This window comes from Myotis brandtii, unplaced genomic scaffold (genome assembly GCF_000412655.1).
Source record: "Myotis brandtii unplaced genomic scaffold, ASM41265v1 scaffold83, whole genome shotgun sequence".
In the NCBI taxonomy this organism is placed as follows: Eukaryota; Metazoa; Chordata; class Mammalia; order Chiroptera; family Vespertilionidae; genus Myotis; species Myotis brandtii.
In genome coordinates, this window is record NW_005371371.1 from 2,192,514 (window position 1) to 2,219,926 (window position 27,413).

Here is a 27,413-nt window from a genome sequence, read left to right on the forward strand (position 1 = left end):
GCCCGGGTCCCCCAGGGCAGGAGTCCCCCAAGGCAGGGCCCCCAGGGCCGGGTCCCCAGGGCGGGCGTCCCCGGTTACCTACAGGGTCCCCTCCTCCCACGGCAGGTGACCCCCTTTCAGGGATCAGGCCCCCAGGCACAGTGCACGTTCCCACTTGTTGTTCTCTGCTGGCTGGGAAACTCTTAGTGTTCAACCACGCGGTGTATTTAGTGACGATTCGGTCGAGTTTAGAAAGCACCCCTGGCTCCAGAGAGGAGCCGTGTCCCTTGTGTGCCCTCGGGTGGTGTCTGGCTGCAGAGCGCCAGGGGCCTGCCCTGAGCCTGCAGGTGATGGCCCGACTCACTTAAGTGCTATCGCAAACATTTCTCATTTGATATCCGCAACAACCTTGGGGGGTGAGCAAGGCTAGTGTAGTAACCGCCCCCCCCTTTTTTTTTTACAAAAGAGGAAACTGAGGCAGGAGCTTTCTCCTGCAAGGTTCAGTCAGGAAAGTAGGCAACAGAACTCAAGTGTCTCCTCTCTCAGTCCCAAGCATATCTGCATCTTCCCGTTTCTTTATCATCTGCTTGATCTCGGCTCTTATATGTTATGGAACTTGGAGCGGTTTTCTGCAGCAGCATTTTTATGATAGGTAATGAATTATTTTTAGTGTGTGTAGTATTTATGATTTTCCAAAAGTACAACTTAGAAGATCTTGATTCAAGGGTTCAGTTTACAACGGCAATATAGTGTTGCAATAGAATATAGGTCCTTCCCCACGAAAAAGAATAAGTAAATAAGAAACTAAATAGTATGGCATGATTTCAGTGGACATTCTTTTTAGAAACCTGAAACTTTAAGGTCTGGCTTTTTAACTGTCAGCACTTTAAACATGACATAAACACCCAAAGGTCCTGTCTAGACTTTTAAAACTGCCAGCTTGGGCACACCCGTCTGCCAAATAAACACGATTTTAACTAATTCTCTATTTCACTTCTCTTCCTTCCTTCCTCCTTTTTATTGCTGTCCTTTTTGTTATTATGGCAGTTAATGTCTTGACTAATTTATTACAATCACGCTGTAAAAATAGCATCTTCCCTGCTCTTTGCTCCAGTTCCAGGCCACAGAGTGAGGTTCTCTAAGATCCTTTACGCCTAAGCTGACTCTAGCACTAAGCCTTTGGTAGCCATGGATCGCAGGCTCTAGAAGTCAAATCAAATCAAATCAACAGGACTCGTCTGCTTGTTTTCGACAAGGCTGGCCCTTTTGTTCCTTTTGATGACTGGGTGGCCTCTCTGCTGTCCTTGGTTTACAAGAGGATAATGCAGAGATGGCATTGGGGACGCAAACCGACAGCCCTGCGGTGGCCACCGTGAGAACCTGCCCTTCACCACCAGGTTCTGGTGTTTCTGAAACAGGAGCTGACATCAGGGCTCGTCTGCTTGTTTTTGACAAGGCTGGCCCTTTTGTTCCTTTTGATGACTGGGTGGCCTCTCTGCTGTCCTTGGTTTACAAGAGGATAATGCAGAGATGGCATTGGGGACGCAAACCGACAGCCCTGCGGTGGCCACCGTGAGAACCTGCCCTTCACCACCAGGTTCTGGTGTTTCTGAAACAGGAGCTGACATTAGGTGTCAGATCCTGCACCTCCGGCCTCTGTGGTGAGGCGTAGCAGTGTAATTTTGGCTGGCCACTTTCTTCTTTACTGATAAGGACACGATGCAGCCAGAATCTCGATCACCAGAGGGTTTGTAATACAGCTAATGAGATGTCCCGGATACTTTGTTGGGCTCCTAGGGGAGTGACTCATTTCATGTCTTGCCTAAGGTGCCGCCTCCTTGTTCCTGGAATCCCCAGCATGAGCTCAGTCAGGTCCCTGGGCTGTGGGGGCGGCCAGGCCCCTTCTCCCCATTGTCAACCTCCTGTGTACACATGCTTAGGCTCGGAGTCAGCAGTCACACAAGCTACTTCTGTGCCTGGCTCCCAGTGACTGTGGGGTTGTGGGCCACTTGGAGGGAAAGGAGGGCTATGAATATAGATACCTTTTCAGTCATCCTCTTGGGAATTCAGAAATTTAACTCTTAAGGGATCCTCCTTTTGTCTTGCTCTTATATTTTCTTTCCACTCCACATTGTTTTTTAAGTTGTGTTCATTTAAATTTCCAAAACCGCGGCAGAAAGATGAGAAGAGCTAGAGCAGTGGTTCTCAACCTTCTGGCCCTTTAAATACAGTTCCTCATGTTGTGACCCAACCATAAAATTATTTTCGTTGCTACTTCATAACTGTAATGTTGCTACTGTTACGAATCGTAATGTAAATATCTGATATGCAGGATGGTCTTAGGCGACCCCTGTGAAAGGGTCGTTCGACCGCCAAAGGGGTCGCGACCCACAGGTTGAGAACCGCTGAGCTAGAGCAACCGGTGGTTCGCAGACCACTACTGGTGGTCAGTGAAGTCCGAAAGGTTGGCGACTGCTGAGCTAGAGGATGGATTGTTTTTTAATGCTGCTCTTGGTTGCATGGGGTGGGTGGGGTGGGAGTGTGCGGGTGTGGAGGGTATTAGGTTTTTTGATAGTAAGGAGTGAGAGTTTCTGTTTTACTCTTGGCATGGATCTCATATGTGGAATCTAATGAACAACATAAACTAATGAACAAAAATAGACCCAGAGACATGGAGACATGGATCAGACTGTCAAACCTCAGAGGGAATGCAGGGGAAGGTGGAAAGATCAATGAACTCATGTGCGTATGTGCATAACCCATGGACACGGACAGTAGGATGGTGAGGGCTTGTGGGGGAAGGGGTGTTGGAGAGGGCAATGGGGGAAAGGGGGACATATGTAATTCTTTCAACAATAAAGATTTATTTAAACAACAACAATGTACCTGGCTGCCTGAAGCCTGCAGGGCAGGGGAAGCTAGAAGGGGGAGATTTGTCCAGGTTCGGGGACTCTCCTTCCATTGTGCCTTCGTGGCTCCGCCCTTACTTACTTGGGCAGCTGGACGTGGTCACCCAGATACGGTTTGCTAAGTCCCAGAAGCAAAGGGAGGTTGGCCGGAGATGAGACAGAGCCCCAGCAGAACATACTACTCCCTGGGCAGCCTAAAAAGATGTTGCCTTCTGTTCAGCAAATGTAAACTAAGCCCCTACTGTGTACCTGGGCACTGTTTCAGGCTCCGCTCTACAGCAGCGATTTTCAACCCCTTTTCCTCTCATGGCACACATAAACTAATTACTAAAATTCTGTGGCACACCTAAAAATATATTTTTTGCCCATCTGTAAAAAAAAAAAAAAGGTATAATTTTGATTCATTCACCCGGATGGCTATTGTTGTGTTGGCTGTTGTGATATTTTTTAAATTGGAAGAGGGGTCAGTGCCCCATGTTTTGAAAATTCTTGCAGCACCCTGATTGAAAATCTCTGTTCTACAGCAATGACAAGCTAGCCAGGGCCTCGGTTCCGTGGGCTTTAAGCTCCAGAGGAGAGGCCAACAGAGGAAATAAGTGGCATCACTTCACACCTGATCGTTGTTCTGAAGAAAACACAGCAGGGCTATGAGAAAGTGACCGTGTGCCTTCATAGATCCCATCACCAGACCTGGAAGGCTTGACACCCTCCGTGTTTGTCCCTCATTTCTCAAGGCTGTAGCCCCTGGAGGGTGGGGGATATGACTTATGTCTACATCCCCAGTATCTGTCTCATGAAGACCATTTTTTGACAATTTATCTCCTTTCCTTCAGTTTCCAGCAACATGTTCCTCATTTCCCTTCTCCGTGCTTTCACTTTTAGTCTGTTCATGCCAATCGGGCTATTCTCTAAGATGAACTCCATGCTCCCTACTTTGTTTTTTTAAATATATTTTTATTGATTTCAGAGAGGAAGGGAGAGGAAGAGAGAGATAGAAACATCAATGATGAGAGAGAACCGTTGACTGGCTGCCTCCTGCATGCCCCCTACTGGCGATGGAGCCTGCAACTCAGGCGCAGGCCCTGCCCAGGAATTGAACCTTGACCTCCTGGTTCATAGGTCAACGCTCAACCACTGAGCCTCACCGGCTGGGCTGCTCCCTACTTCCTTGTCAGCCCTTAGTAGTACAGTACACTAGGGGTTCTGTGAACACCTCCTCAAAGAAGTTATTATAGTGTTCTTGCACCTCCGCGTCTCTCACATGGCTGTGTGATCCCTCTGCGGTTTAGGGGGTGTTCTGTGGATTCCAGTACAGGTTGAGCAGTGCTATGGTTTGGCTGAAAATGGGTTTATTTTGAAGCCTGAGCACCTGTCCTTATGCCAGGAGGCCCTGATCTTAAAAAACAAAACAAAACAGTTAACCTTATCCTTCTCAGTCTCGAATATTGAAGCTAAATATTCAGCCATTTGTACCCGAACCCTCTCTATCCCACTTTTAAAAGACTTGTGATTACACCAGGCTCATCCTGATAACCCAGTGTAATCTTGTTTTTAAAGTCAGCTGGTTAGCAATTTTAATTTATCTACACCCCTATTTCCTCCTTACCATGTCACAGTATATTCATAGGCTCCAGGGATTAGAGCTTCTTTGGGGGTCGTTGTTCTGCTGAGCAGAGCCATTGACCACATGTGTGACTTTGTGGCTGTGTCACCTCTGTCCACCTCACTTTCCTTGCCTGTAGGTAAGGAAACAACTGTAGCACCTACCTAGAGTGTTGTTAGGAGTCAATGAGTTAATAGTGACAAAGTGCTTCAAATGAGGAATGAGGAAGCTTTGTGTTAGTGTTTGCTAAATAAACAATTGTCTCTTGGCCCTGGGTGACTAGGACAATGAGGGCCACCTGCAAACATGTCACAGAGGGAGAAGAGAGGGAAAAGTATTCTGTAATATGTAGAGAGATCAAAGAGAGGGAAAATTCAGAGTAGTTGGTTTAAGATCTTCCTCTTGAACAACTTTCGTGCAACCCAGGAGAGGAGCCCTTATATTCATCCTTTTCCAGGCACCATGATTGCATAACCCTGGCGTTCCGGGTTATGCAATCATGGTGCCTGGAAAAGGATGAATATAATTGCCCGTACCTGTGAAGTTAGCTAGGAGGGGCCCCCATCTGCGATGGATGGGGTGGCGCACATGTGAACATGCTGGAGGAGACGGACTGTGCATGTGAGGACCGCAAGCCCATCATCATTCTTCCAGTCTGCACAGAAGCCGCAAGCCCAGCCCCATAGGCAGCTGTTCTAGATCTAGGGAATGCCGGAGATGCCATTTCCAAAGTGATGCTGCTTCAGGTTGGAATGGTGGCAGTGTTGTGAATGAGCCTAGAGCACAGCTCTCTCTGACAGGGACCCCAGAGTTACTGACCATTGATCCTTTGGAATGGCCTGTGAGGACTGTATATTTTAAAAAGCTTTGAGAGATTGGTACAGAAGTGAGTAGATAGCCTAAAGCAAATGTGGAGCTGGGGTGGAGAACTTATCTCTTATTAGATTAGAGCAGCTGCTGAGTGGCTTATGAGGTTGTGATATGGCAATTCTCAGCCTGACAATCAGTGTTTGTGTGACAGGAGATCATCTGATGGGTTACATTCCCTTTCTCAGGTCAGAGGAATGACCTGGCCCCTCACCAGTCATTGTAAATAGAGTTTTATTGACATACAGCTGTGCCCAGCATTTACATACTGTCTGTGGCTGCTTTCCCGTTGCAGTAGTGGAGCTGCATTGTTTTGACAGAGACTATGTAGCACAGAAAGACAAAACTATCTGCCCTTTGCAGAAGCAGTTTGCTGACCCCTGGTTTAGGTCATCCAAAGTGGAAAGCACTTCTCTAAAAGTCTTCTGTAGTTACAGAAGCTCTCTAGTGTTTAGCCTTCAATGATTGAGTAACTCATGATTCACTTAAACGCAAGTAACATTCAAGTTTCCCCTGTGTGTGTCTGATCTGAGCTAGACTAGGGTGAGGGTGAGGACCTGAATTTAAGACTAGCATGAGCTTCTGACAAAAATTCTTGGAAATAAATCTTAGTTGAGGTTTGGGATCTGGAAGCTAAACATGCAAAGCCTGTGTTGTAGGAGGGTCCATAACTGTGTAGGGGAGTCCATGTCTTTGTACGTGGTCCCAAGTCTTTGTAGGTGGGTCATGCCTTTGTAGGTGGGTCCATGTCTTTGAAGGTGGGCCCACATCTTTACTGAAGATTTTGAATGGGTGTCTTTGAGTGCAAGTCCTTCTTTGCAGAATTCTTCTGTTGTTGTTTTTTTAATTTTTATTTTTACCAAAAGCAGTGGCCTGAATATGAATGTGGATATTAAGATAGGTGGAAGGAAATCGACTGCTGGGTTCAGCAAGGCAGACAAAGTGCCATTATACTGAGAGATTGCTGAGGACAAAGGCCGCCTGTGAGCCACTGCACATGCTGGGAGGTCCCCAAGAGTCCTCCTGGAGGGGGCGCCAGGAATTCTGTGGGTGGGAAGAGGTATTAAGGCTCACTAGTGAGGTGTTGATTCAGGAGAATTTAACTAATAAGGTCAGTCATCTTCATTAACTAATAATGCCCGAATCACATTTAATGTCTCTGGAAGATAATGGCATGCTTTGTTATCTTGAAGTTTGCAGGGGAAATAGAAACTCTCTGATTCCAAATTGAACTTTCCCCCCACTTGCTTCTTTGAGACCTCATATAACTTCCCTTTCTGCGAAAAAGACATTTTACACACACTCTCTCTCTCTCTCTCTCTCTCTCTCACACACACACACACACACACACACACGTTTAAACAACTGCTTATTGATAGAATACTGGCTTAATCATTGTGATGACAGGCTTTCATGGTCCCGCCATCCTGTGCCATCGGCCTAGGCAGGTTCCGGTGTTCTTTTTACCCCGACTGACCCAGACTCCTGTCTCCTCTGTACGCTGCTGAGGGTGTTTCTGTTGGGCCTCTGGATCCGTGAATGTCCCCCCTCAAAGCCCCTCCCAGCCTGGATTATCCTTCCTCTTCTTCTCCAGTAGCCCAGACAGGTGCCTTAGAACTTAGCCAAGGGCACTAGAGGCATTCCTCCTTTTATTCCATTTCACTTTATTGTGCTTCGCAGACATTGTATTTTCCTCTCCATTGAGGCAAGACCCTGTACCAGCAAAAAGATTACAACTCACTGAAGGCTCAGATGATGGTTAGCATTTTTAGCAGTAAAGTATAGTTTAATTAAGCTATGTCCATTGGGGTTTTGTTTTCTTTTTTTAAAAGTATAGTTTAATTAGCTATGTCCATTGGGGTTTTGTTTTCTTTTTTTAAAAAGAGAGGTTTGTTTCTTTGTTTTTTTCCCTTTAATATTTTTATTGATTTCAGAGAGGAAGGGAGAGGGAGAGAGAGATTGAAACCTCAGTGATGAGAGAGAATCATTGATTGGCTGCCTCCTGCATGCCCCTACTGGGGATCAAGCCTGCAACCCGGACATGTGCCCTTGACTGGAATTGAACCACAGGCCGACGCTCTATCCACTGAGCCAAACCGGGTTTGTTTACCTTTAATATTTTTATTGATTTCAGAGAGGAAGGGAGAGGGAGAGAGAGATTGAAACCTCAATGATGAGAGAGAATCATTGATTGGCTGCCTCCTGCATGCCCCTACTGGGGATCAAGCCTGCAACCCGGACATGTGCCCTTGACTGGAATTGAACCACAGGCCGACGCTCTATCCACTGAGCCAAACCGGCTAGGGCCCATTGTGGTTTTCTTTAAGCATAATGTTATTGTTCACTGAATAGACTGCAGTATAGTGTACACATAATTTTTATTCATGGGAAAACAAAAAAAATGAGCGTGACTCACTTTATTGCAACATTCACTTTATTGCGATAGTCTGATATCAAATCTGCAGTATCTCTGAGGTATGCCTGCATTTGTAATTCAGCACATATGCCCGTCTTCCTTCTGATCTCACTTCACTGATCTCTCTCTCCCTGGGAATATCCCCTCTCCTGGCAATGCCCAACTTGAGTGTTATCTCATCTTTCAGTGTCATGGTTTGTGAAGCAGCCCTTGGTCATTGTAGCGGAGGAAGAATTCCTCCTTCCTCCAGACTGTGCTACAGCGTGACCTGGTGTTCTTTATTGTGTTCTGCCTGTTATCTGTTTTTGTTAGCTGTTTGTTTTATCTCTGATTTCCAAACTCCTGGAGAGAAGATTGGGTTTTATTCATTTTTATGCTCTCTGTAGAATCTATCATTTTACTCTTCAGTATCTTTTTTAAAGCTAAGCTTTTGCTGAGTGAAATTGTTGAAAGCAATGGGAAAAGTTGGGGGTGTGTGTGCTGAAATGCATGGTTTTATTTTCTTAATGTATTGACTCTGAATGATAAAATCAGCATAATAACACAGCTAAAATGAGGCCATTGTGTACCTGGTAAGGAAGCACTGGTCTGTGGTGTTAGTTATATGTGTCTTCAACCAACTCTTGAGGGACTCATCTCTTTTTACTTTGATATCATTAAAAACCTATGTAGACACGAAGAGTAACACATCAGGACATCTGCTTCTGGGAAGATGGACCAGATGTGCTTTCCCCTACTCTCCCCACTAATTGCAGCTAAAACGTTTGGAAAGTTACATACAAAACAAACATAAGAAGATTCTGAACAGTGGAGAGAAGAAGGCAGGCTGGCCAGGGGCCTTGAGATCCCAGGAATGGCACAGTGAGGTGAGCTCCCGGGTTTTCCTTCTGCTTCATTTACCCCAGACATGGAGGTGGCGCCAGAGGAGGCTGAGTTAGGGACTCGAGCTCTCATCCGCACCAGGTGGTAATGAGCCCTCCCCCTTTGTGGTGCTGGTGGAGGCCATGTGGGGAGCTTGGACTTGTGCCCCCACCTATCAGGAAAGTGTCCAGGCCTGCCCCAGCCCCCTTAGCCCCTCTGAGGTTGTACCAGAGGGAGCCAGCTAAAATGTAAGATCCAGAGTCTCATAGCACAGTATGAAAATGTCCAGGTTTCCATCAAAACTCATTTAGTATGCAAAACCCAGGAAGATCTCAATCTGGATTTTAAAAAAGTCAATCAGGCCCTGGTCAGTGTGGCTCAGTTGGTGAGGCATCATCCCGTACACTGAAAGATTGCTGATTCGATTCCCAGTCAGGGCACATGCCCGGGTTGCAGGCTCAAACCCCTGTAGAGGGCATGCAGAAGGCAGCCGATCAGTGTCTTGCTCTCACATCGATGTTTCTCTCTCTCCTTCTTCCTTCCTCTCTCTGTAAAAATCAATAAAACTCTGGTCGGTATTGTTTGTAGCAAAGACGAGACCGTTCTGACCATCGTAAAAGCCATTATTCAGCTTTGGAGTTATCGAAGATGCTTAATTTCCCAACGCAGCAGTAGTCATTGATGTTGGCATATCCATTGTAGGTCACCATGTTACAGGGCAGGAATGGAAACTGTAGAGTCTGGCAAACCCTTAAAACTAGAACAGGATTTAAAGGACAGTTTGCTCAGCCTCTTCCTCTTTCAGATGAGGGGACAGACATAAGAAGTTATTTGTCCACCATCCAGTGGCTAGTTGATGGCTAGTTGGTGGCAGAACAGGGGCCAGAGCCAGGTCTGTGACTCAGCCACCCTTCCCTGCTGCCTTTCTCGCTGTTGCTGTCATGTACACTTATTTAATTTAGGGGCATCTGTGCTTTGAGATTCTCCCTTACTGCAGTCTGCTAAGAAACCAGGGCAGTGTTCCTGTGGAAAACTTGTTTGGGAAGTGTTTTCTGAAAGGTTTCGAGGTTGCTAATGGACAGCCCTTCCTGGAGGCTCCTGCTTGTATTAGTAGCAGGGATTTCTACTGGCTTCCTGGGAACCAAATATCATACTTTTGGGCCTAGCCTTTTTTTTTTTTCCGATTGAGAGAGAGAGAGAGAGAGAGAGAGAGAGAGATCAGTTGCCTCTCATACGTTCCCCAACCGGGGATTGAACCTGAAGCCTAGGTATATGTCCTGACTGGAAATTGAACCAGCAACCTTTCTGGTGTACAGGATAATGCTCCAACCAACTGAGCCACCTGGCCAGGACTAGCCTCATTTATTTCTTACAACTACTTTGTGTGGTTGGCACTTTTATCACCTCCCTTTTGCAGACCATGAAGCTAAGGCCCAGAGAGGTCACGCAGTTAGCTCAGGTTGCCCTGGGTGCTCAGGAGCCTGGATTTGAGGTCTGCTTTTGTCTTATGTTAGTCTGTTATGGCCTTTCTCTCTCTCCTCAAACAAACCAAATGTATATACTACTGGGAAACATGGAAAGCATGGGAAAATTGCTATCAGTTTGCATTTTTTTTTATTTCTTTGTTTTCTGAAAACTAGAGGTGCACTTTAGCTAAATGCTAAATGTTACAATTTTAGTAAAAATTCTAAGCCATGAAAAATTTCCAAATCAGGCATTTTCTTGAAGGACTCGTGACTTAAGTGGAATTAAATAAGTAATGCAATATAGCTGTTCAAGGCTGTTCTGTGTAATGCTAGTGCTAATACACCAAGTAGTGCCAACAGGTTAGAATTATGGTATTACCTACTCTATTATTCTGCCTTGAATTATTTAAAATAACACATTTGTTGCATCAGAAGAACGCATTGTGCTATGTTCTAACTGAAATTGCCTTAGCTAGTGCTCTCATATTTATTTTTGTATTCTGCTAGACTATTTCCCTATTTATTTTTTAAAAGTTTTAAATTTTATTATTAATAGCCTTCATAGGCGTCTAGAGTTATCTTGTGGTAGATAAACATTTACACCTCATTTAAAAAGTTGTTTTGTTCTGGTTGTACCTGAAATGCTTACCTTTACCTGAAAACAAATGTTCAGATATGAAGAATAAACCTAATGGCATGTTTGTAATGCTGTTTGTATAGGCTGACTAGCAATCATGAAGCCTGTGGCCTTACAAAGTCCTTCAGGAATCCCCCCACAAAATCCTCTCCACAGCCTCCCCAAGATGAGGCTCTATCACAGATTCTGGCCCATTAGTAGCTGCTGCCTACATAGCAGTTACTGTGTGCCAGGACAGTGTGACTCTCCATTGCAGCTCATTAATCCTGTCTAGGACTCATGCAGGTAGCCAGGTTAGATCCCCTGTAAGTTCACATGAAGCCCGAAGGGGCTGAGCTGGGCAAGCTGCCCTGGTGTTTTTGCACTTACTCACCAGGCCCCGCTGTGTCCTTCACAGAAGTGACATCTACTCTAACGTGAGAGTCAACCAGGACAGCGTGCTCAGATACGCAATCTATGTGTGTGTGTACAGGATGTGACGGTACATTTTGTTTAGTGCACAGTGTGCCTGTGAACTGAAAAAAACGTTGCTGTGCCCAAAAGTGGTAAGTTAAAAATAGTTCCAACTTTGGAGCTGTCTCATAACTAACAAGATTAATGTATTAAAATGTCCGTTCAACCAGCGCTTTACCATGTAGAATTATATGCACTTTATACTCATTTTCATGTCTGAGATGTGCATTCTCATTTATACAGAGCCAGCTAATCCAGTATATTATGTGACTTGAGAGGGGAAGGGAGAGGGATAGAGAAAGAGAAACATCAGTGATGAGAGACAACTATCAATTGGCTGCCTCCTGCATGCCCCCTGCCAGGGATCAAGCCCGAAACCCGGGCATGTGCTCTATCTACACCGGGAATCGAACCATGACCTCTTGGTTCCTGGGCTGATGCTCAACCACTGAGCCACGTCGGCTGGACTAAATAATATCTTTAACATGTATTTATTTTCATATCTGTTTGAGTGTTGTGATTTTGCCTTTTCTTAAAAATTGTCTTTTAACATGTGTCAGGGTGGAATTGCTTTAAAAAGTGCTTGACCAAATTTCGTTCTTGCTCTAATAGAAGTTAGAGGCCCTGCAGTGCCATTAAGCCCTTATTGCTTGGCAGTTCCATATCCAGGCTACTCATACACTGGTAGTGACATGAGCTGCTTAGTCTGGAGCGGGGGGTGGGGGCGGGGGGTGTCTTTGAAGCAGCTGCATGAGTATACTGGGCCTCTTTAAAGGTCTGTAAAATGTGCACACTAACAGTGGGGAGAATAAAAGTGTGTGTGTGTGTGTGTGTGTGTGTGTGTGTGTGCATGCATGCTTGTGAGTATACATGTGTGTTTATATGTGTGCACTTGTAGCTTGTCATTCTGCCCAGCAGAATGCAGTGAAATCTCACTCAGCGTCAGCTCTGATGGCAGTTACTAGAAGGATCTGTAGCAGACTTGGTTACAGGAAGTGGATTTAGTTGACTCCATAAAAGTGGTGAGGACACGGAGGCCCTGGGAGGCTCAGGGACACCCGCATCAATAACCAAGACCGGAGGAAGCAGTTTCTCCTTTCTAACTGGCAGCTTGTCCTAAAAAATGAAGTCAGAATGAGTGGAGGATGTTTTAAGTATTTTCTAAGTTCATGCCATAACTGGCACTCTTCTGTGAGGATCTTGCATTGTGCGTAGGTAAGAATGGTGTGTTACCCTCGTATCCCGGCGCTTTGCAAAGTAGCAGTGTGTGCATTTGTGTTGTGCCTGGGCTTTTTATAAACATTTTCCGTGCTGTTTGAGGACTTTGTTCCTACTCTTCAAAGCTGGTTGATGTTGTTTCCTTCACTGCACATCTTTCTTTAGTAGTGGCCAAAGCAACATTCCAAACCTAATTAATTTCCAATCTGATTAACTCCGGTTAGTTACTGTGTGGCCACAGGTCCCAGCAGCTCAAGAGTGGAGGTTTCCAAAGCCTGGCAAGGCCTTTCAGCTTCCCTTGGGTGAGCAGCTTGCAGCTACTTCATGGCTATTACCAGACACAAAATATCAGGAAGAAGGCAGCAGAGGGGTGAAGTGCAAAAATGGCAAACTCAGGTGTGAGGTGCAGAGTCAGGTGTGTTAACACTATATCTCATCTTGAATTGATGAGAGCTGCCCCACTGCTCCAGGCTTTACAGCATTTGGTCCAAAAGTGAAGTCTGTGAGCAGCAGCAACAGAACCCAAGCCCCACCCAGACCTCTGGATCAGAATCTGCATTTCAACCAGATCACCAGGTGATTCATGCCGGTTTAGGTAGATGAGAGGTAGCTTTAGGCTTGCTGCAACCTCAGGTAGAGGAGCAGGGTAGGGATCAGGCCTGAGTTTTCTCCTGTTCTTAGAAGGTACTATTTTTTTAAAATATATTTTATTGATTTTTTACGGTAGCTTTGGGCTTGCTGCAACCTCGGGTAGAGGAGCAGGGTAGAAATCAGGCCTGAGCTGTCTGCTGTTCTTAGTAGGTACTATTTTTACATGCGATTCTCTCTCTCTCACACATATGGAATTTTTAAAATTGTGGTGAAGCCAAACCGGGTACGGCAGAAGGTACTATTTTTACATGCAATTCTCTCTCACACATATGGAATTTTTAAAATTGTGGTGAAATACACATAAAGTAAAATTTACTATTTCAATCATTTTTAAGTGTACAAGTTGGTGGCATTAAGTATATGCACATGTTGTGCAAACATCACCATGATCATCTCCAAAATTTGTCTTCTTCCCAACTGAAGCTCAGTACCCATTACCCACTAACCCGCACTCCCCCTTCCTCCAGCCCCCAGTAAGTGCCATTCTGTTTTCTGTCTCTATGAATTCTGTCTATTCATAATTATTTAAAATTTCTACTTTCATATACAGCATATATTTAAATAGGATCAACTAAGCTCTAACAAAATGCTTCAATATGATTGATTTAAAAGGGTTTTTGAACTGTTAAATTAATAAAATTATATCTAGTACTCCCAGTGTTGATGAAAGTCCAAACCTATAGAAAAACGTCATAAAAGTTTATTTGAGCCAAATCTGAAGACATGACCAGTAGCAAGATCTCAATGGATTAAGACCATGCTCTGGAGAATGACAGTTTTGTAGTTCTCTTTATGCATTTGCAATCAAAGGAGAAATGTAAGGAAGGTTACATGAAACTCGTGGTGGTCGATTAAGTAGGCGGGAGAGAAAGTGGGGAAATATCTAGTGTTGGATGAACAAAATGGTGAGACACATACTTCCTTTACTTTGGTGGGTATAGGATAGTTAACATTTGCTGTAAATAGACATGGGGTCATGGCAACACAACAGTGAGTTTTGTGGTCTTGTGCTCTGGTGCCAGTGGTGGTGCCCTGAGGGGTGTGGAAAAGAAAATTACTCTCGACATTCCAAAGGTATATTATCCTAGATGCATAAGGATAATGGGTAGGGTGGATTATGGTAGAGACTGACCTTTGCTAAGGAAGCTACAGGCCTGGGATTTGACTACCCATCATTACCTGCCTTAGGAATTTACGATCAGACCCTCCTGTGGGGTTACTTTCGGTCAGGCCTGCCATGTGACCCACCTGAGCTCGTCAGGCCTGTTCTGTGGTCCCTTTTACACTCATACCAGGTTGTCCCCCGTCATCCCTGAAGGCATTCCTGATTTTCTAATGGCTGTCAACGAATAATGTACTTTTCAGGGAGTTTTATTAGGACACATCCAATCTGTTAAGCAAAAGAGGACTAGACATAGTAAATATCTGTACAATCATTTGTTTCCTTAGGATGGTTCAGAAAGGGTTTAATATGCTGCCCTTGTGATAGAATTAACAGGAAAACATTTATTCTCTGATGTGTGTTTCCGGGAAGACTATTATGGAGAAGAAAAAAACTATTCTGTATAGCAAAGCTGTTAGAAATAGCTGGTGTACTTATTGAGTGGAGTACTCCAGGTAAGAGGCTATTCTAGATAACGTAATATTTCAAGAAACCCTTAATAGACTTAAAGCGTTTTCTTAATATGGTATTTGTAGTTCAGTCTTGAGCTTAAAACAAGTTCCAGCTTGCTTTGAAAAATCTGAAATGGTTTTAGTTTCCTGTTTTAATAAGTAGAGAATTTAGCAATTAATTGAATTTTTCATTGATAATCTCATTCTAAACATTAATTACCAGAGGACAACAGTGTATCTGTGGAAGGACAAGGAGATTGGATTAAAGGTCCTGATATGTGAGAGTTTTTGTTAATCTGTTATATAACTGTACTTTCTTTGGATTTGCCTCTTTTTCTTAATTATAGAGTGTTAACGAACATGTCTTTCAGTTATTTGGTCTTGTTATTGAATTATTCTTAGTAAATTTATGTCTGAAAAGAGTGAAGAAATTGAAGGATTAAACTCCAGTTATCATTCTATAACCTTAGTAATAATTTCAGAAAGCCCAATCAGTGAGTCACAGGTAAGGGATTAATTTATGTGCAGTTAATTTTTTGAGTGGTTCCTGTGACATGCATATTCTTTAGTTTTAGTTTAATCTTCAGATTATCAAGCAGAAACAATAGAAATGACACAGGCTGCTCTAGGTAAAAAATCACTGTATATGTACTTAAATGTGAAATGAAATCCATTTTTTCTGACACATTCTCTCCTTTAGATGTTGCTATTCTATTAGTTAGAAATTATTTTGGGTGTGGATTCCCTTATTTATAAAAGGAAAAATGTCTCATTTTACCAGTTTGGGTTAGGATGCCTGCAGTTAAAGAGTTGCCTGCTGACCCGGCAGTTACATCCCCCAATGCTGTTTTTCATTTCATTACTAGAGTGAGCTGTGGGCTTCCTAGACTAAGAGTCACCCTCCTCGATGTCATGAAGCACAGCTACGTTTTTTAATTCCCTTTAATGGCCACAGACTATTGAGAGCAAAACCAAAGGAACTATAAATGTAAGCAACTAAGTTGGATTATTGGATTTTAATTATTAGCTTATCTTTAAAATGTTATCTAATCACCTCCTTTGTGGCTATAATTCATTAGTAGATGTTGAGATTTCAAGTCTTCCTCTGGCAGAAAAAGAAAACCCAAAACATTCATTCATATAGTAGTCCAGGGTGTTTTTCCTTTTAAACTCCTACTCTTTACTTTCCAGCTGACGGCTGTTGGCTCAGAGTTTTGGTGAGGCTCTCCCTAGCCAGGGCAGTGGGAGGAGGCTGGTCTCCGGGTCTTCTGCTAGGAGATGGGAGATTCCCACCCGGGAGTGCCTCGTAGGCTCCAGCGTCTGCAAACAGCCTTACCACCAAGTGAGAACAATGAACAATTCATGCCGCCCTGTCCACACCACCCGCCTTGCTGGGAGGAGACAGCTGTCCTTGTGAGAGCAGGTTCTACCCGGAGGACACGTGCTTTTTGTCTGGTTTATCTTGCCTTTTTGGGTTTGCTTACTTTCTGATAACAGGCATAACAGACATCATCCCATTGTTTTTTCTTCTAGACTTTTTTGGAACCCAGCCCCCTCCCCTCACAGCCTGAGTCAGGGTAGGACTAGAAGCTGAGGGTAGCATCGCACCTTGGAGCAGGGATCTGGACCCTGGGCTCCGGATTCAGGTGCTGCCTCGGCCCTCGTTGCCTGTGTGTCCCTGGCCAGCCCGTGTTCCTCTGAGTGTTTTCATCAGGCCTGGGGGGAAAATGCCACAGCAGCCTGTCCCGGTGGGTGGGAATTAAGTGATTGATGGTGTAAAGGGCTTGTGCAATGCCTGGAAGTAGCAAGAGCTGTAAAAGTTTTAGCTATTGGAATAGTTATTGCCATTCAGTGTACTCACTTTAAGAGCTAGAATGGCCTGCATATCAAATCAGCACCTGGTCTCGTTCTGTCTGCGTGATGAGGATGGAGCCCCTTACCCCGAGGGAAATCAGCTGGCCACTCGGTCACGGGACACTTGTACTTTTCACAAGAGCTCTTGTGACAGCTTCCCCTCTCAAGATGCAGCCCATCTACTGCTTCTTTGACCGGATACTTCATTGGTTTCTCTTTGATGTCTTTTTCAGTGGTTACTACCTCTTCCTCCTGGTATTTCTCAAGAAAGACAAGGAACTAGACTTGGATGATTTGTTTCTTCTCATGTAATTTAGAGGATGAAGGTCACTGGAGAATATGTTTTTATTGAGGGGAGGGAGGGAAGAAAGGAGGGAGGGGGAGAGAGAAGAGAGAGAGAGAAAGAGAGAAATTGATCAGTTGCCACCTGCATACACACCTGACTGGGGATCAAACCTGTAACCTGGGTATTTGCCCTGACCAGGAATCCAACCCTTGACCCTTCAGTGCATGGGACAATGCTCTAACCAACTGGGCCACCCCGGCCAGGGCTGAAGGTCATTTTTTATAGGCATCAGGTTGAACTAGAACCAGTGAAGCAGGCGTAGGCATTTCTGTCCATGTGAACTTAGCGTTGTAATTTATGACTTGTTTTCGGGGAGTCAGCAGTTTTGCTGCCTTTGGCTCAGGAGATGGCATATGACACTTCATCTTCATTGAAGTTCACTGTTATCTGCACCATCCTTACATCTTCTCCAGCGTGGGTCATGGAGGTTCATAAAGTACCTAGCTTTTTCTTCTGCTGGGAGGGAAGAGGAGGTGGCGAGGGGAAAGAAGCAGACGTTTCTCCTGGCAGCATGGCCCCTGCGCGTGGACATTGTTCTTGTTCCATTCATGACTGTTGGTATCGGTGAATGAGGAGGCCATCGGCTTGCAGCCCAGTTCGTACCTTCGTGGAGTCCGAGTCTCCTGGGGCTGTCATAACCAAGTCCCCACACTGGGGGCTTACACAGCAGAAGTTATTCTCGCAGCTCTGGAGGAAGAAGTCTGAAGTCAAGGTGTCAGCGGGCCAGGCTCTTCTCTCTGAAGGTTCTTGTAGGAAATCTGTTCCAGGCTCTTCTCTGAGCGTCTGCTGGTTGCCGGTATTCCCGGCTTGTAGAACGTCTCTGCCTGTGTCTTCAGATCATCATCCCTGTGTGTGTGTCTGCCTCTGTGTCCCTCCTCTTATTATAAGGACACCAGTTATATTGGATGAGGTTGCACTCTAACGACCTCATCCTTACTTGATTACTCCTGCAACAGCCCTATTTCCAGATAAGCTCCCATTCACAGTTGCTGGGGATGAGGGCCTGGATGTACGTATCTTTGGGGCCACACCACTCAACCCACTACAGATGGTAGGAGACTTTAGAAATCCTCCTTTATTTTTTTCTGTTACATAATTTTAATCTACAATGAAAGACTTTTTTTTTCTTTTTCTTTTATTTATTTTTTACTTTTCTTCTTTTTAAATTAAATTTATTTTTTATAGGACAAAAAATAAGAATAAAAGATAGAGAAAAAAGGAGATAACTTCAAACCCAAGAAAAAAAATGGAAATGTATTCCTTGTCCCATTCCCCATCTTCCTGTACTGGGCCCACCCCACCCCAATAAAAGATGTTCCTAGATGCCTAATTCAGAAAGCATCATTCCCATGGTTACTGTTTAGCTGCTGAGAACCCAGCAGGAGAGGACTCGTGTACTTTGGCGGAGTTCACACTTTATTTTGAAGCCAGCTAGGAGCCCGGAATTATATGGCAGAGCATTTTAATTATTGGATCTTCACTTAGAAAGAGACCTGGCAGGCTAGTGAGGGCAGACAAGGGATCCTTCATGAAGAAGTAACCAGTTGGGGTCAAAGTGATACTGGCGGTTGCTGAAAAGCCCCTTCCTGGTCACTTCCCCTTGTTCCCATGGAGCTGGTGGCCAGTTTGGCTGAGAGGCGGAGCCTCGCACTTACTGGGGTCCGGGAAGTGGCCCAGCTGTAGGGGAGGGGCTGCAGGGGATTTTCTCTTTATGGAGGGAATCAGTGCCTCCGTGGAGGTCTGGAGATGGAGAAGCAAGAGGGAAGATGGGGATTCTGAGACAGTCCCACCCTCTGGAGGGTCTGGCCTGCACAGCAGCCACATTCCCAAAGGGACATTTCCCAGAGAAACACGTGAGCAGCTCCAAGTGTGTTGTCAGGAAAGGGGGGTGGGGGTGGGATTGGCTCACATGATTGATTGTGGGCGCTGGCAAGTATGAAATCTGTAGGGCAGCAGGCTGGAAACTCAGGTGTGATCTTTATAGCTCAGGTTGTAGCCTGAGGGCAGAATTCCTTTTTCTCCAGGAAATCTTAGTCTCCTCTTAAAGTCTTCATCGGATTGGATGAGGCCCACCCACATCACAGAGGGCGGTCTGCTTTACTTAAAGTCAGTTGATTGCAGATATTAATCCCATCTAAAAAATACCTCCATGGCAACATCTAGACTAGTTGGACCACACAATTGGGCGCCATGGCCTGGTCAAGTCAACATGTAAAATTAACCATCACACACAGGTATCAGGGTGGTGGCAGACTCACCCCTGGTTTCTGGAACCTCTGTGTGAACAGTAGATTCTCAGATGAAGTGCCCTTGCCCCACTGCCTCTTCCATTTTCATATTCTGATGGAGTTTGCACCCACAGTGCCGGCCCCAGGCAGCCCACTCCTTTAGTCATCCTGAAGACTCATGGGTCTTTTTTCTTATTGCACAGAAAGGCTTTAAACATCTGTCCTTTGTGAACACTTCTGGAGGTAGTTGTTGCCCTGCGCCATTCTCTAACCAGGTTCACTATCATACCTACAGGCAGATGGAATGTTCTAGACCTTGTCCACGAACTTTAGCATCACACTGTACAAAATAAAACTAAAGTAATTTTTAAGGTAGTATTTATAATGTTGTGGTTGGCACCTGAGAGCATTGGGAAAAGGATCTTGTGTTATTTTTAAAAACTCTCTGAAGGGAATCACGTTGCAGCTTGCTGTGTGCTGGTGGTCCCAGTGCTGTGTGTGCCCTGATGTTTCTGTGTGATCCCAGCTCTGCTTCTATGGATCTGAGTTTTTTTCCTTCCTCGTGTTGCAACTTTGATGCTTTTGTGGGCTCAGGCCCAGTGGGCATTCTGCATCTGGCAGGGTTTTTGTTTTCAAAGTTCCTCTTTCTTGTAGAGGTGGCAGTTGCCTTTCCTGGTAGACCTTACTTTTCAACTGGATTGAAGTAAGCATTTCGATTCTCCCATCATAAAGCTGCCCTTTTATCTCCCACTTTCACCGCGCAAGTTGGTGAATGTCACCTCTGGCTGCACATACTAGTCACCAGGGGAGATTTAAGAATGATTCTGGTACCCACACTCTCGTCAGATCCTGATTCATGTGCTCTGGGGTGGGGGGTCCAGGCATCAGTATTTTAAAAAGTACTCCCTCCACGTTTAGAACACGCAGCCAGTGTTGTAACATGATTTCCGATGGCTGTACCACCCATCCAGTTATTTAAAATCCTTTCATCAAAAATGTTACAGTGCTCAGGGTGAAAAGCTGGTTGTCTTTTGTCTGGAGGATGGGGACGGAAGAGAAGAGAAGGCAAGCGGATACTTTGTGTTCACTTGTCCAGCAGCTGATTGGGGTTATTGTGGGTTGCTGACTTCCCTCTTCCCGTGCCTGTGCTGGGCCGGGCCGTTTCTCAGTTCTCCTGGCACCGCGTACGGCGACCACGCGATAAAGTGCCCCCGGAATTGGGGAGAAAATCATCCTTGGAAAGTAAGCCTTGTAAGAAAAAGGAAGCTGCAGGAGTTTGGTCAGATGTAAAGTGACCAGCAGGTCCGAGGAGACAGCTTGTAACTGTGCTGCCGAGGACACACGGCACGGTGGTCCTGGGCTGGCCCTGGGATGGCGGAGTTTCTCCTTAGGTTTGGACGAAATCTGATGCGCGATTTAAACAAGCGTGTATAGGGCGTAACACCTGCTGGGCACAGCTCCAGGCAGTTGAGCTGTATAAATTAGTTCTGGTTTCACAACCATCCTTTGGTGATGAGAAGCTGAGGCAGAGAGTTAGTGACTTGCCCAGGGTCACACTGTGGGGATTGGCAGGCAGGTCGTCCATCTCTGGAGTTGGGCTCTTTATGGGTAGTTAGACCACAGACTCCCTGGTACCCGGGACAGTCCTGGCTCCGGGCAGCACCATGCCTGCTTCTGTGGGCCGCTTCCTGTGCCTCAGTTTCTCCTGTACTGGTTAATGGGTGGACAACAGATGATGTGATTTAAACAGCAACTTTTACTTACTCTCTTTTCAGGCTAGCTTATGGGACTCCACTTCCTACTTCCTTTAGTTATTGTGGTTTCTCTTTGGGTTTTATTATTACTTACTTCTTTAGTTTTTTTAAAAGGCAAATTAGACATTTTTATCTGGAAAGGAAAACTATTTTAGGCATAGACATGAGCACAGTGGCCTTTTTGTCCTGGGTGAGCTATGCTACAGACTTGGAAAATTCCTCCCGCGATAACTGGAATGCCACTTTCCTCCCCTTGATCACTCTTGGGAAATCCAGTGGGTGGGTGCTGATAACACCGTTAGCTGTTGGAAACCTCAAGATGCCTGGGTCGCTCTACCTCCGATCAGTGCCTGAAAGGAAATCGTGGCTCAGGGGTGAGGACGGGGCGGCATTTCTGTCATTTCTTTGTAACTAGCACTTGCTGTTGCCAGTGGTAGAGGTGTCTTGACCATCTTCTCCCAAGGGGGTCCATGAGGGGATGGGTGAAGACTGTTTAGTTTCTGTCTGCTGGTCTGCAGTGAAATTTGACACGAAACTTATAATTAGATGATCAGGCTTAGGGCTGGCCTGCTGTGGCTGTGCTAAAGGAAGGAATTTTGATTTGCGGGTGATGAATTCCAGAGGACGTGCGGCTTGTCAGCAGGCTGGCCCCTCCCAGCCCCCGGGATGGAGGGCCTGGTGGCTGTAAGCTGGCCCTTCACTTTCACCTTCAGGATCCTGCAGGGCAGGACACCACCTCCAACTCCTGCCAAACCTGTCCCGGCCTGGTCCCTCCATCTCACTTCCGCCATCAGATGGTTTGAGGACAGGGATCCCTGGCTCTGGGCGGAGGAGAGGACAGCTGGCAGGTATAGGTCCATGCTGGGTCCTTCTCCCAGGATGTGGGTGTCTTTCTCAGCAGGTGCTTCTCTCCAGGGCCGACCACAGGGGCCACCAGCCTGCCCCCTAATGTGGCAGTGCCACCTGGCCTGTGTCGGAATGATTGGGGTGGAACTTGTCCATTTGGCGGGAAACAGTTGTTTATTGGAAAAGGACATGAAGCTTATACAAATACATGTGTGTAAGTATCATGCCTTTAATCCAGGTCCCAAAGACCCAGAGACGAAGGGGCCTTCATTTCTTTTGTGTCAAGAATCCTTTTGTGCCCGAGTTGCATGAGCGCATGATCTTTCTCTGAATGCTCTATGTAAGTGCGTGCCCTAGAATACAAAGTTTTATCAGGAAACCAGGCTTCCTTCACCGAGGGCAGGTCTCCTCACTGTCAGGATGTTTAAGTAAGTGGCGATCTGCATAAACACTTGACGCGGTGGCAACTGTGATGCGAAATCGAAAGCCTCTGTGTTTCTACGGGTGACAAAACCACAGGTATTGTTCCTTGATGTCGTTTCTGGTTTGGTGCGAGTATGTCTAAGAGGAGGAAGTGCTCAATCTCAGAGGATGTTGAGGACGAAGATTGCATTCTTTCCCCTGTCCAGGTCATGGACCTCTGGGTTCTGTTCCCACTGGAGTCAGCAGCTGGGCTCTGTAGCCCAAACGGAAAAACTGCAGGCGGAGTCACAGAACTTCCTCAGGAACAGGTTCGGATTCCAGCCGGGGAGAGAAGCTGTAAAAGACACCCTAGAAATAGAGTGAACTCTCCAAGGGACCCTGCGAGTGTCAGCAGGCAAGCTTAGCACTGTGGGTTCAGAAGGCCCCTGCTAAGCTCCTCCGGGGAGCGTGGGTGCCCAAGGCGCTTGGGTCCAGTATGGGTTGTCGTCCCGCCATCCAGGGCTGTGGAATCTAGTGGCGGAAGGAGGGCTGATTAATCCTGGGGCCTGGGACGGCTTTGGGAGGAGGCCTCGTTTTAAATGTATGAATCGTCCTTCCTGGAGTCAGTGTACCACCTCCCCACACAGGGAACAGAGAAGGGAAATGAAGGGCCACCTGTGAAAACAGGGACACCACACTGATGAGACTTGGCCTCCGGAGACCAAGGAAAGGGGGCCCACTGGGCTGGCCGCTTACCCGGGATCTGCACCCGTTTCTAATGTTGGTTGTTGTTTTGCATATATTACACATATATTTAATCGTCACAACTTTGCAAGGTGCTGTTATCCGTCCCATTTCACAGAAGACAAGGCTAAATCTCAGGTGGTTAAGTAGCCTGCCCATGGTCCTGGACCCATGCCCGCTCTCCACCACTATTCATCCTTGCATCTGAAAACAACCCATCTCAATGTGTCTTCTTCTTTAAATCCTTAGTCGTAGGGCTGTCATTTAGCTGGATTTCCGACGGATCTGGATGATGGTTGTTCTGTAGTTTAGTTGTAATTTTGATGTGGGTTTTCTGATGATTAGACATGGGGGGATAAAAGTATTTAAGTCTGACGAAATTTCAGATCTTTGTGGGTTTAACACATCCCTCCCCGCTCTTCCCCTAAGTCTGCAGTTCAGAGTAAAGTTGGGAGTCGAGATGCTGAAATGCTAAGTGCAGGGTGTGAATGGAGCTTCTGGCTTGAATGAGGCTTCTACCATTTTGAAAATCAGACCAAATTGTTACAAAACAAACTAAGAAATTGTATATAAGAGAAAAACGTGTGTGTGTGTGTGTGTGTGTGTGTGTGTGTTTGTTTTTAATGGGGGGGGGGTAAATTTGTGGCTTCACTAACAACACATTTATACTCAACACATTTATTAGCACCGAATACATAGGGGCAAGTAAAACCACATGGTCCAGCCCTTCCTACTGGTAGAGAGACAAATATTAACTGCAGAACAAGGCGTGGACCTGCGATTGTGCTGAGTGGAGGAGCCAGAGCTCAGAGGGAATGTGAGGGGCTGGAAGTGTGTGTGTGTGTGTGTGTGTGGGGGGGGGAATGATGGGACTGGAAGGGGGTCAGGAACCCCCTGGGAAGTGACGAGTGGTCAAGTGGATTGATGAGTGGCCGCATGGCCGCATCCAGACAGCTGGACAGGAGCGAAGGTCTGGGAGGCAGAGCAGGACATTGGGCGCGGGCGGCTGTGCGCACCTGTGTGAAGGCAGGCTTGCCTGGTGCCGTGTCAGAACAACTGCGATGCTGAGGTGTGGCACAGATGGCGTCCAGCATCAAGATCCATGGTGGGAGCATTTTATTTAAACACGTTCTTTTAAAATGCAAAACCAGGAACAAGCCGTGCAATTTTTAATTAAAAAGAAAATAGGGGAAGCATTATTTCAATTCGTAGAGGTTCTGCTTCCCGGCATATGTTGACAGTTTGGCTCAAATAAACTCACAAAAATTCAAAAAAGAAAATAGGGCACGGGTATCTTCCTAGTCTCAGAGGTTAACTACAGTGCGTGACGAGGTTGTGCAGGAATTGCTGGCGGTGGGGATGGGCCCGCAGCCCCTGCAAGAGGGACAGGGCCCTGCACTTAGATCCCGTGGCCTGGGCGCGTCACTGCTTTCTGCGCACCAGTGTCTCCACCCAGCTCAGCTCCAGCCACACCTACACTTGGGGTGACAATTCCATGGTCCCTCCCGGGGGTTTCTCGTGTCATGGTTGGTGGGTGCGTCTGAGAGGAGACATAACCACATCTTTCTGTTCCTTCCCCCCGCCAGGGCGGGAGCAGTTCCACGGCCTTGGCTCCATGTACTGCCGGGGGGCCGCCGCGGTCATCCTCACCTACGACGTGAACCACCCGCAGAGCCTGGTGGAGCTGGAGGAGAGGTTCCTGGGCCTGACGGAGACGGCCAGCACCGACTGCCTCTTCGCCATCGTGGGGAACAAGGTGGACCTCAGTGAGGAGGGGGCCTCGGAGGGCTGCAGGACGGAAGGGGACAGCCCCGGGCCAGCGGGCGGCAGTGCGCCGTCCAAGGGGCCCAAGCAGGTGCGGCTGGAGGAGGCAGTGGCTCTTTATAAAAAGATCCTGAAGTACAAGATGCTGGATGAGAAGGACATGCCGGCCGCGGAGCAGATGTGTTTCGAGACCAGCGCCAAGACCGGGCACAACGTGGACCTGCTGTTTGAAACCCTGTTCGACATGGTGGTGCCCGTGATCTTGCGGCAGAGAGCGCAGGGGCCGCCGCAGACCGTGGACATCTCCCGTTATAAGCCGCCCGAACGGACCAAATCTGGGTGCTGTGCCTGACCCTCAGGGGCCCCCGGCTCCCAGTTTACACAATTATCAAGGAGTGTGGGCAAGCGAGCTGTGGTCAGGAGCATAGAAACTCAAGGAATTCCTTCGTGCACACGGAGGAGCAGATCCGAGTGGAAATGACAGCTTGTTGTTAAGAGAAGGTCAATGTGAATCGTCACCTCTGCATCCTGTGCTGAGCGGTGGGGAGCTGCAGGATCTGGAGACGGTTGTCCCCGGCTGATCCTTTCCTGACACCGTGGCCTTGATGGAGGGTGGCTTGGGTGGGTGTGCACCTGTCTGAGCACCTGTACGTCTTTCATGCTTGTTGTTCTCAGACGGGTCTCTTCACTGTGACTTATCTTTGGTCCTATCATTTGGAACTTGTATCTGATGCATCACAAAGATTCTCCACATGTTAATTTATACAAAATCAGGAATCACTGTTTTTATACTGGTTGTAGCAGCATGAACGACACATATTATTAAAAAGAATTTTGAGAAGAACTTTGGTGTGGAGACTGCGTTGCTTTAGACTTTATTTTGTGCCCTTGGTGGACTCCTGGCTGGGGGCTCTGGGGAGATGCTGTGAGTTTAAAGTACTTCTCTCTTTAAAAGCTGCATTGAATCCTTACAAGGTCCAGCATATTTAGATCAGCCCATCTGCTTAGTTGTCTTAATGACATGAATTCCAGTAAAAACAAAGCAAAACTAAAAGCACGCTTTCTGCTAAGGTCGGCTTGGGTCACCGGGCAGTTACTGAATCAGAAACCCCATTTCTGCTGGTTGGTGGGTGCACTGTTGTGTTATTAGAAGATGCTAAGGCGGGGAAGCTGTGAGACAGTAGGTTTCGTTTTCTTAGAAACGTTATTGAGAACATGTAGGCCAGATGTGGGGACCTCTGGTTGGGAAAGAGATGTCTCAGCCAGCTCAGGCTGTTGTAACAAGATACAGACTGGGTGGACCAAACAGCAGACGTTTATTTCCCACCGTCCTGGAGGCTGGGAGTCCTGCATCAAGGTGCCAGCCCGTTCTGTTCCAGGGGAAGGCTCTCTTCCAGGTGCGGCCTCCTTCTCGACGTGTCCTCACTGGCGCACAGAGCGAGCTCTGGTCTCTCTTTCTTATAAGGGCACTACTGCTATCATAGGGCCCTACCCTCATGGCCTCCCAAAGGCCCTGCCTCCAAACACCATCACACTGGGGGCTAGGGCTTCAGCATATGGATTCTGGGGGAACACAAGCATCAGCCCATAACAGAAAGCAAGGTGAGCCTGGCCGGCGTGGCTCAGTGATTGAGCATTGACCTATGAGCCAGGAGGTCACGGTTCGATTCCCAGTCAGGGCACAAGCCTGGGTTGCAGGCTCAATCCCCAGTAAGGGGAGTGCAGGAGGCAGCTGATCAATGATTCTCTCTCATCATGATGTTCCTATCTCTCCCTCCCTCTCTGAAATCAATAAAAATGTATATTGAAGAAAAAAAAAAAGAAAGGAAAATGAGGCAGAAAGCTAGTGAGAACACAATCTTTTGTGAGTGGGTTTCTTTTGTGGGGCGGGGGTAGGGGGGGTGGGAGGTGTTCGGGAAATTTTCTGAGTGCCCAGGATCTCTGCCTCTGGGCTCCTCCTGGCCGCCTCCTCTGTCCTGTGCACACCTTGTCCAGGTGACTGTGCCTGCCCGGAGGATGGAAGGCGGGCACAGCCTCAGCGTGTGACTGGGGCTCCTCAGTTAAGGTGTCCGGTTACTACTGCTCATAATCTCAAGGCCTCAAATTTCAATTTCACAACGGTAGCCTGTTGAAAATGAAAATGGATCCATTTGGCTGATTACTTTTCATTGATTTGGTTTGATATGCCATTGCATGGGCAGAAGTTGTATTAATTTTCTGTCAAATGCATCTTTTTGGTGACACAGCTGGGAAACATGCTACCCAGGGAGACCCGGGAGCTTGTCTTTGAATGCTGTGGAGGGAAAAAAGCATCCTATGAAATTATTTCATGCTTGAAGGCAGGGCTGGCTGCATGTATTCTCAAGGCCCTTGCCCATCGGATTCCCTTGCCCATCTGCTCTGAGCACCCCCGGCTAGTGTCCGGGAACGGGAGATTGCCCGGGGATGCAACATTCCCCATTTACGACACTTAAGCGTTTCACCTGTTATTATTGTCCTAAAAAGAGGCTTCACTCTGGGCTCTGTTCCAAGGGCACAGCCTGGGCTCTCTCTCATTAGGGGGTTTGTCCTCAGATCCAAGTCTGCTCACAGGGTTCTGGTCATGACCTCATGTGGGTCTAATTCCCTATCAGGGAACCAGTTCTGAGAAAGCTTCAGGCTGGTCAGCCTCGTGAGTCAGCCGGTGGAGAGGGAGGGGATTTCTTTGCTGGACGTGGGTTTGCTGGTGTCCTCAAACATTCCTTCCACCCCTTAGTACAAACGCAGCTGCCCTGGGGCTGGGAGGCCACAGGTTAGTCTGC

General features: G+C 46.8%; 1 protein-coding gene across 1 annotated transcript; it reads left to right on the forward strand.

Moving 5' to 3' along the window:
• Positions 1 to 11,262: 11,262 nt before the first annotated feature.
• Positions 11,263 to 25,456, forward strand: RAB20 (RAB20, member RAS oncogene family). Its single transcript, XM_005884466.2, has 2 exons — positions 11,263 to 11,283; positions 24,435 to 25,456. The coding sequence occupies exon 2, from the start codon at positions 24,464 to 24,466 to the stop codon at positions 24,962 to 24,964; it is 501 nt and encodes a 166-aa protein (XP_005884528.1). The 5' UTR covers positions 11,263 to 11,283; positions 24,435 to 24,463; the 3' UTR covers positions 24,965 to 25,456.
• Positions 25,457 to 27,413: the final 1,957 nt, after the last annotated feature.

Bases quoted from the DNA above. Each gene is read 5' to 3' on its own strand.
- RAB20 (XM_005884466.2), top strand. From the start codon at position 24,464: ATGTACTGCCGGGGGGCCGCCGCGGTCATCCTCACCTACGACGTGAAC.